Below are 10,212 nucleotides of genomic sequence, written 5' to 3'. Positions count from 1 at the left end.
GGGGTCACGTGAGCATGCACAGGGGGTGGGGGCAGCACACATTGCCTTCTGGGTGCTGGCACAGGAGGGCACGCAATTAATTATCGGCACGGGAGCCAAAAAAAGTTAGCCACCACTGGACTAGACGTACCCGGTTCCTGCAACCGTTCATGTTTTAGCCTCCAATCCCCTAATCCTCTTTGTTGCTCTTCTCTGCACTTTCCAGAATCTCAACATCTTGTTTATATTGTGACCATAACTGAATGTAGTATCCGAAGTGTGACTTCACTAGGACAGGGTAGGGCAGTAGTATCCCTTCTTATGGTCTTGATACTATCCCTTCTGCTAATGCAACTTAGGATTGTGTTGGCTTTTTTGCTTGCCCCCACATGCTGCTGGCTCATACTTAAAATGATTGTCCACTGGGGACTCCTAAGATCCCTCTCACAGTGACTGCTCTTTGGTTTTTCTTGCCTAAGTGCAAAACCTTGCTTTTTATCATCACTGAATTGTAGTTTGTGGGATAGGGCCTGCCAAGAGCCTTCTGCATCTTGTGCCTATTTTCTACAGTATTTATTCCCCCCCTACAACTCCGTGTTGTCTGCAGTCACAATTCCACAGCCAAATAAGTCTATTTGCCTGAGAAGTGGCTGATGGGCCAAGCAGATTTCCAACGGAAAAGTTTCTGCTTGAAGCCTTCCCTGTTTTTTGTTTTTTGTTTAACAGGGATGGGAGATCCCAAAAAAGGTTGATTCTCTACTGAAATTCTTGGGCTTTTACAAGGTTTTCTGCCCAGAAAGGATTGGCCGCAAATACTGCTTTCCCCCCAAAATAAAACCCAACTGGAAAATAAGCCCTAGCATTTTTCAGAATGTTCCTAATATAATTATAATATATATACTATATAATTATAGAGCCTCGGCAGTGCAGTAGTTACAGTGCAGTACTGCAAGCTAGTTCTGCTGCAGCCAGTTGCCTGCAATTTGGCTGTTCAAATCCCACCAGGCTTAAGGTTGACTCAGCCTTCCGTCCTTCTGAGGTGGGTAAAATGAGGATCTAAAATTGTTGGGGACAAGAGGCTGACTCTGTAAACTGCTTAGAGAAGGCTGGAAAGCACCATAAAGTGGTATATAAGTCTAAAGTACTATTGCTATTGCTGTAAGCCCTACCCCAAAAATAAGCCCATTAAGATCGTCAGCCAGATGGATGCATTTTAGTACCATATTTCTCCCCAAAAATGAGATCTAACTGGAAAATAAGACCTAATGCGTCTTTTGAAGCAAAAATTAATATAAGACCAGGTCTTATTTTTGGAGAAACCTGGTAATAAAAGCTAAACTCCCTCCTCACAATACGGACTCGCCTTCTTTAACCTCCTGAGGCCCTCTTTTTCCATCTGCACCTGGTCCTTTTCCAAGCAATTTAACAAAGGCCCACCAAAACAGAGCAGGAATTCGGAGCCCAGCTGCAAATTCTAGCATAGCTATAAGACAGGATTTGCAAGGACGAAGATTGTCAATAGTAGTGTAACCAGATAGCATGTTTGTGGGCCTGTGTATGCGCGCAGACACGCATGCGGGGTGCACTCGTGGCACTTAGCTGCTCTGTTAAAAAAGCAAGCAGTCTCCCCTTCTTTGGCTCCATCCTTCCATCCTAGAGTTATGTGTGATCAATGCAACTCATAAAATGCACACAGGTTTTTTATATTTGCACCTAATAGATATATACTCGAGCGGCATCTCCATTTGTTTCATTTGTAACCCGTCTTTTATTACAGTATTTTTACGAATAACTCAAGGCGGTGGGCATATCTGGCACACTTTCCTTCTTTTCTTTTCCCCACAACAACCCTGTGATGTGGGTTGGGCAGAGAGGAATGGATTGGCCCAAGGTCATTCAAATGGCTTTCATGCCTAAGGTGGGACTAGAACTCCCCATTTCCTGGTGATTGGCCTGAAAAGTCACTCAGGTGGCTCTCATGGCTAAGGTGGGAGTATAACTCCACATCTAGTGATTGGCCCAAAGTCACTTCACTGGCTTTGATACTTAAAATGGGATTAGAATTCACTGTCTCCTGGTGACTGACACGTCACCCAACTGGCTTTTACACCTAAGGTGGGACTAGATCTCCCCATCTCCTGGTGATTGGTCCAAAGTTGCTGTGGAGGAAGATGAGCCGGAGCTGCAACCCAGAGATCGAGGGAGGGAGGAGCAGGCCGAGTCATGCCAGGGCCTTTCAGGATTGGACTGGCTTGTAGGCAGGGAGGGACAGGGGTAGGACAACCGGGAGAGGGCAAGCAGTGAACATTAGGAGTGAAATTGCTCAGGCAATGAATAAGGACCACCACCCTCCCGATCCCTGAGCACGGAGAGTGGAGCGAAGGCGGGAACAGCGCAGGCTGACCCGATGACTCGGGAGGAGAGTGCCTCCCCCTTTTCACAAGGCACACCTGGGGACTGAGCCTTAAGGAGACGCTGTGGGGAGGGGCACTTGTCGGGAACAAATGCTGAATTCGTGGAGTGTTGTGTGCCGTTGCCGACGTTTGGCGTTTCCTGCACTTCTCGCTTTAATTCTTGCTTCCTGGATTAATTGCCTTGTTCCTTTGCTTCCTGGACTCATTGACTCTGTGCCTTGCCCCGGGTCATCACACAACGGTTCTCTACGGGCTGGTTTTTCAAAAATATAAATAAAATAAAACCCAGAAGTTAAAAGTGCTTATGTAGCACACATCTTCCACTCTGCCTGCCTTGGAAGCCAGGAATTCTTAACTGCTAAAAAGAAGGCTACAAAATAGATGCTCCCTCAGCATAGGTGACCAGCTTCGGAAAAAAGAGAAAATAAATCTGCGCGAAGAAAAGAAGGTTTAGATGTGGCATCAGAAGCGCAGCCAGCCTGGCTGACCGAAGCCTTAAGCCGGCTTTTAAAAGACAAGCCAACGTTTCCAAAAAAAGAAATTCGGCGTTATTTATTCATTGGTCGAAGGAGCGATAAGCCATTCCCACTCAAGAGACAGTCCCTGGTTTGAAAGAGAGGGTGAGACTTTCTAAATATTTTGGATCCCAAGGAAAGCCCTCCAAAGCATTGGTGAAAGGCTACCGGAACCGGTAGCAAAACAAATGCTACCAGTTCGGCGATGATCACCTAAGAGGAGAAAAGCACATGCGCCTTTATCTTTTTTATCCTCGCAGCTGATTGGCGTGGCAGAGCCTCAGCTGGTGTATGGAAAGCTGTGCGCGCACGCAAAGTGCGGGATCACCAAACTGGTACTGGTAGAATCCCACCAACGGCTCCAAAGCAGGATAGTTCAAAGGAACAGAAGGAGCCAGGAGGAAGGAGCAAAGCACTGCGAGGTGATACCAGTTTGATAAATACATTAAATAAAAATGTAAGTTGGTTGGAGGGGGATCTCTCCCCACACCTCCAACCCCCCCAGGACTGTCTCGACCACTATTCCCAGTAAGACCAGTGGCTCCCAGTAAAGCCTGATATTAGATTGAAGCCCCACCCAAATGGTAAACCGAGATGATGCCAAGTTCACTCAAGGAACCGTCGTGAGGTGGGTGTTCTGCCTTTTTCTTTCTTTCTTTTTTTTGGCAAAAAGTTTACTCGCGGACCACCGAAAAAAAAAAACTGCTGTTCCCCAACACGGAAATTAAAATACACAAACTTAAGGAAACGGCGTCTTGCGACCCGTCGGAAGTCCAAAAGAACAGGGCAGAAGAAGATAGACTCCACCCCACCCCACCCTCCCGGTGAAAAGTAAAATCTTAAAACCTGGTTTTAAATAAATGTGGGTTTGTTTTAAAGGTTCTTGGCAATTCTGCCCCTGCAACCCAGCTTAATGGGTGAAGCCACAATTCAAGAGAGACGCCCTCCCTCCTGAAACCCTTGCAAAATTGGGAAACTTTTAAAGATTTTTCTGGAACTGCCCGCCCCGCCTCGCCCTACCCAACTTGACTTCTAGACCCCAGGAATCCTGGTTAATTCTCGACAAAATATGGGCTGTCCTAGAGGAGTTGAGTTAGAAAGCCATACCCCTCTGGGGTTGAGGATCACGTTTGCAGAAACTCAACATCCATGAGAATAGATCTTCTCCCTGACCCTCTGTAGCAGGAAAACTCTTGCAGGGAGAACGGTTTCCAGATTATCTCCAAAGTTTGAGGTTCTCAAGAAAGCGTCAGCCAGTGGGGAAAAGGGGGCATCCCTGGTGGCCGAGAGACCCTCTTGCTGACTCCTGCTGGGGTCTGCATTTCACACGCGTCCCATCCCACCTCCAGATGAAGGAACGTGAAAGTTGTCCGCATGCACAATTTTTTCCCTCCATGCGGGGTTACTAGCAGAAGCGTTGCATGATGGAACGTGGAATTTTGGAAATGATTCAACGGGGGAGAAGGAGCCGGTGGGTTTCCTGGCCCCTGGAAGGATGGGTAAGAGAATCTAAGATGGGTTGACTTGACCCAGAAGAGATGACCTTCTCCCACTTGATCAGAAGGTGCCATTAGCGAATTCCACAGTCGTCTTCTCCGACCTGTAGCTTCTCCAGCTCCACCGAACGGACCAGCTCTTGGACAAACTTCATCTCAGAGGCCATCTGCTTGGCAAGGGCCTCGTAGCGGTTCTCCAGCTTCCGGAGGTGCCGTTTCAGCCGGTTGGCCGCCAACGAGGTACTCTTAGCTTCTTCCTGAGCTTGCCGCTTGAGGGTCTCCGTCTTCTGCATCTCCTGCTGGATTTGACGGAGGTCCTGACTGATGGCCTGGTTCTCCTCCTTGTACCACAACTCCTTCTCCTCATAGATGGACCGTAGGGCCTCGATGTCCTCCCGGAAGGACTTCTTACTCTGCTGCAGCTCCCGCAGACTCTCCTCGGCCACTGCCACCTCTTCCATGACCTTGGAGAAGCGTTCGAAGTTGATGTAGGTGTTATTGGGCGGCATACTGGAGTGAGACTTGATGGTGTACTCCTTCAGCCGTGTGGTCTTCAGGCGCCGTCGCTCTGGCTTCTTGCCGTTGTCTTCGTTGCGGACGTTCCTCCTTTTGATCACCTGATTTTAAAAAAAGGGGGGGGAGATCTCAGGATTGGTGGACTTGTTCATCCCTCTCCTCCCCCACCACCCTCATGATCTCACCAACCGTTTTCTGAGAAGCTCCATTATAGGTAGTCCTCAATCTACAACCCCACTTGTGCCCTAAATTTCCCTTCCGTTCTGTCATGCCCCTGTTGGAGTCTGATTCCGAGGGGGAGGTTGAACAGCTGACAGGAAGTGGGAGTATGGCTCCGGTGGCGGTGGAGGAAACTGGGGAAGGGCACAGTCCGGCTGGGTCTTCAGAGGAAGACCCAGGCCCACCCACCCCTCTTTATCCTAGGGCACGCAGGGAGGAATGGAGAAGGGAGCAACGTGAGTTGCATGGTTTATGGGGGAGGAAAGGGCCCTGATTCCCTTCATTAGCTGCAGCTGGGGAAACAGTATTTAAAAAGGGCATTTGCACACAGCACCTTGCTGGAAGCAAAGCGTGCATTATCTTTGTTTGTCAAGTCTTATCTGGGTTCTGGCGTCCTCCTACCTGGGTGTTTCATTATCATTTGAAGTCTGCAATTCCTTATCCTGCCCCGTCTCGTTAATTGCTGAAGCGTGGTTTATGTTTGTTTTTATTTATAATTTATATGTACTGTGGGTTTGGACAGAATAGCTTCCCTTTAAAAACTGTTCTTGGGAGAGTTTTTTTTCTCCAGCCGAGGATAACTGGACATTGGGGGCCAAGTTGGAGGAATTAAAGGGATTTTACCTACTTTTATGACTTTGTTGCTTTTGTGCCACGCCCTGGGTCAGCACACATTCCTTTGCTAAGCAAGGTTATTTCTTAAGCGAACTTGGCCCCATTTTACAACCTTTCTGGCCACAGTGGGGAAGTGAATCACTGCCGTTGTGAAGCGAGTCACACGGTTGTTAAGTGAATCTTTTTTCCCCCGTTGACTCTGCTGGTCAAAAGGTCGCAAAAGGGGATCAGTCATCATAAATATGAGTCAATGGCCAAGCATCTGAATTCTGATCACATGACCCTGGGGATGCTGCAACGGTCGTAAGTGTGAAAAACATAGACCCATAGAGTTGGAAGGGGCCTGGGAGATCAAAGAGCTGGAAGGGAGCTGGGAGGTCATAGATTCCTATGGCCAGAAGGGACCTGGGAGACCATAGACTCATAGGGCTGGAAGGGACCTAGGAGGTCACAGAATCATAGATTCGTAAGGTGGGGGGCAAATGAACTTAAATGTCAAGAATTTTTTGAACAGTGTTTACCTTGATCCATGGATGTTCCAAACTTTGCTCAATTGTCATCCGTTTCCTGCAATCATTACAAGGAGCAACAGTCAATTCTAGGATCGATGCAAAATATACAGGGGAAAAAAGGAGAGTGAGATTCCATTCTTGCCGGTTGCAGAGATCCTAGCCAAACTTCAGCGTCCTTCTGGATCACTGACCATCATCCCTCAGGACTGTTTTGGGAATATTGCCTGCGCACAATCACCAATTCAGGAGGAGAAGGGAGACAACCCAGGCCAAACTTCGGGTGTGGCTTCCTTATTCTGCTCCCAACTTATATACTCAGCTTTTCGAGAGAGAGAATATAAGACCATTGTGGGCCACACAGGATGGACTTTGTAATACTTGAAACATGGGGTTTTGTAGTACCGTTGCACGAATTTTAGGTCCAGATTTGTCCATCAACTTTACACTGCAGTCTTTCCAAGACTGGGTAGATACAATTAGTCCTGGATAGTTACAGTTAGACCTCCTCCTCCTCCTCCTCCTCCTCCTCTTCTAGCTCCTCCTCCTCTTCCACCTCCTCCTCCTCTTCCTCCCCATGAAACCCCGTCCCTTCTAGCACTTATGATGCTACCTAGTTTGAGCAATGAAAACAAGCAAGCTCAGAGCACCAAGAACCCCACAATCCTCCTCCTTCTCCTCCTCTCTCCACAAACTCTACTTCCTTCTAGCACTGATAATGTTCCCTAGTTGGGCTCTGAAACATCTGCCAGAAAACCACCAAGCCCAGAGAGCACCAAGAACTCCTCCTTTAAACCCAGAGCTACAAATAATCTCCTTTATTGGTAACATTCGTATTTACAGGTAGTTCTTGCCTTGCGACCACAATCGGGATCAGAAATCCTGACGCTAAGTGATGCAGTCATTCAGGGAGTCCTCATGTGACCTCAGCTGATTTTATAAACTTTCTGCCATGGTCATTAAGCGAACCATGTAGTCCTTAAGCAAATCAGGCTGCCTGCAATGTCTTTGCTTATTTGGGAAAGTCGTAAATGGCAATTCCGTGACCCCAGAAGGTTGCAACCCTCGTGAATACCTGCCAGTTGCCAAGCACCTGAAAATTTATCACCTGACTGTGGGGGGGACACTGAGACGGTCATAAGTGTGAGGACCTGTCGTAAGTTCCTTTAATAACTCCAAACAGGTGCAAAACAAATGGCTGTAAATCGAGAACTACCAGTATTTTTTGATATTGATTCTTCTGCTGGATTCCAAGAAGGTCTCCATCAAATTAAAAGTCTCCCACCCCTCCTCACCCGATCGTCCCCCACCATCCTCGCCTCTTACTTGGGGTCCTTGACAAGCAGTCTCCGAATGAAATCCTTGGCCAGTTCGCTGGTGTTGCTGAAGTATTCCTCGTCAAAGTCATAATTCACAGCCGAAATGTTGGTCAGGGTCTCCTGCTTCGTTTCCCCCAAGAAGGGGGAGGCGCCGCTCAGGCTGAAAGAGGAAGGGTCCCACGTCACTCTTAAACACAGAGGCTCTTGCGACTTGGCAATAAGAAGCCCCCTACCCAAGCCACTTTGGGCTACAGCCAACTCACACAGCCAACTCGCCATGGCCAACCCACGATGACCAACTCGCAACAGCTAACTCGCCATGGGACAACTCACCAATGCCAACATTGGACAACTCACCAATGCCAACTCGCCATGGTCAACACACTATGGCCAACTTGCCATGACCAACTCGCCATAGCCAATCCACCCAGGCCAATGCACCATGACCAACTCACCATGGCCAACCCACCATGACCAACTCGCCATGGCCAATCTACCAAGGCCAACGCACCATGACCAACTCACCATGACCAACTCGCTATGGCCAATCCACCAAGGCCAACGCACCATGACCAACTCACCATGACCAACCCACCATGACCAACCCATGATCAACTCGCCATGATCAACTCGCCATGGCCAACCCACCAAGGCCAATGCACCATGACCAACTCGCCATGTCCAACTCGCCATGTCCAACTCGCCATGACCAACCCGCTATGGCCAACTCACCATAGCCAACCCACCGTGACCAACTCACCATAACCAACTTACCAACACACCATGGCCAACTTGCCGCAGCCAATTCACCATGGCCAATTCGCCATGGACCCCTCGCTGTCGGACAATTTAACAATTCTAATTAACTATCCATAATAAATAAATAATAATCATTTTTGCCATTCACATTTCATTCTGTCCCTCCTTTGGCACCCTTTCTTTAATGATTCTAATCCACCATTTATTTGATATTAGTGTAACTCTTGTCCCACAGCAAGTTGGCCGTGGTGAGTTGGCCGTGAATTGTTTTTTTCTTAATAAAAGTTTTTTATTTCAATCTACACGTACACAACAATACATTAATTGTGTGGCATCAATATATCATACATTTTAGTATAAGCAAGCTTAATAATCTCTTAATACCCACATTCATATTAAGTCTAAATCCTTCCTTGCTTATTTTCAACATTTCAATACTCTCTCAAATGCCAACCACCATATCAGTTAGACGTACCTAATAATTTCATTATTCAATTTCCTCCTCAATTTTTGTTTAAAATATAAAAAAAATATCATTTGGCAAGCAGTATGGTTCCAGGTTTCAATACAATACAAACATGACCATATTCACCTATTCATTTTGTTTGTTCAATTTCATATCACATTAATCTTATTAGTATTAAGTCTTAAACTTATCCAATTCCAATTCATATTATAACTTATTTCATTCATTGGCTGAGTTGGCTGTGAATTGTGATAGACCCCTTTGAACAAGCCAACCCCCCAAGGCCAGAATCTCAACAGAGATCAGGAGCCAAGAAGCATCAAACAAGGGGTGGATTCTTCCAATATGTGAAGGGTTTTAATCAGGCTACTCTAGAATGCAAAATTATGGCGATGAAAGTGAGTCTGGTCTAGTCTAAGATGTCTCAATGCTGGCAAATTGAAGATGGGTGGCCTTCGATTCCCAGAATTCCCGTAAAACACCTGGAGGGCCTTTCAATCTGAAGAACCCAAAGGAGAAACTTTCCATCTCTAGGACCAAAGCTTTAGGAACACCTTTGGATCCCCAGCAGCTTTTTTGGGGGGGGGAAGAATCTTGAACAAGTAAAGGAAGCTCCCCACCCAACCCCACTGCCCCAACACTGGCCAACAAGTCATTTAGTTCAAAATACTCACAGGATGTAAGTGATGACTCCAATGCTCCTAGGGGAGAAAAAAGAAAGAAGGAAACTTTTATTATACTGAAGAATAGAAACTGCTTCAAAGTCTCTGCTTTACATTGGAGCAACAATCAAGCTCTCTCCCCCATCTCTCTCATTTCTATCTATCTCTATCATCTCTACCTCTCTCTCATCTCTACCATATCTCTGTCTGTCTCTGTTTATCATCTATCTATCATCTCTATCTTTATCATTTCCATCATCTTTCTCATTTCTCATAATTCTGTCTCTATTTATCAACTATCATCTCATTATCATTCAATATATCATCTCTATCTCTATTATCTTTCTCATCTTTATGACTCTCTATCATCATCATCTCATCTCTATCTCATCATCTATATCATCTCTATCATTATCTCTATCATCTCTATCTCTATTATCTTTCTCATCTTTCATGACTCTCTATCATCTTTATCATCTATCTTTCTCATCTCTCATCTCTATCATATCTCTATTTATCATCTCTATCATCTAATTCTCTCTCATCTCTATCATTATCTCTATCATCTCTATATCTTTCTCATCTTTCATGACTCTCTATCATCTTTATCATCTATCTCTCATCTCTATCATATCTCTATTTATCATCTCTATCATCTAATCTCTCTCTCATCTCTATCATTATCTCTATCATCTCTATCTCTATTATCTTTCATCTTTCATGACTCTCTATCATCTTTATCA

The 10,212-nt window shown here is 46.1% G+C and overlaps 1 protein-coding gene across 1 annotated transcript in view; it reads right to left on the bottom strand.

Moving 5' to 3' along the window:
• Nucleotides 1-2,926: 2,926 nt before the first annotated feature.
• The window catches only part of DAPK3 (death associated protein kinase 3), a 28,635-nt gene continuing 21,349 nt past the window's right edge, over nucleotides 2,927-10,212 (bottom strand). Inside the window, exons 6-9 of the mRNA XM_087952068.1 lie at nucleotides 9,482-9,508; nucleotides 7,590-7,742; nucleotides 6,276-6,321; nucleotides 2,927-5,021 (exon numbers count right to left, since the gene is read on the bottom strand). Of these exons, the coding sequence (XP_087808194.1) occupies nucleotides 4,479-5,021; nucleotides 6,276-6,321; nucleotides 7,590-7,742; nucleotides 9,482-9,508 (769 nt within the window). The 3' untranslated portion in view covers nucleotides 2,927-4,478. The remainder of the gene's footprint in view (nucleotides 5,022-6,275; nucleotides 6,322-7,589; nucleotides 7,743-9,481; nucleotides 9,509-10,212) is intronic.

This window comes from Notechis scutatus, chromosome 1 (assembly GCF_049901735.1).
Source record: "Notechis scutatus isolate UNSWTSFEM ecotype Mainland chromosome 1, rNotScu1.2, whole genome shotgun sequence".
Lineage (NCBI taxonomy): Eukaryota > Metazoa > Chordata > Lepidosauria > Squamata > Elapidae > Notechis > Notechis scutatus.
The sequence above is the reverse complement of the archived record's forward strand: the minus strand, read 5'-3'. Positions and strand labels throughout refer to the sequence as shown.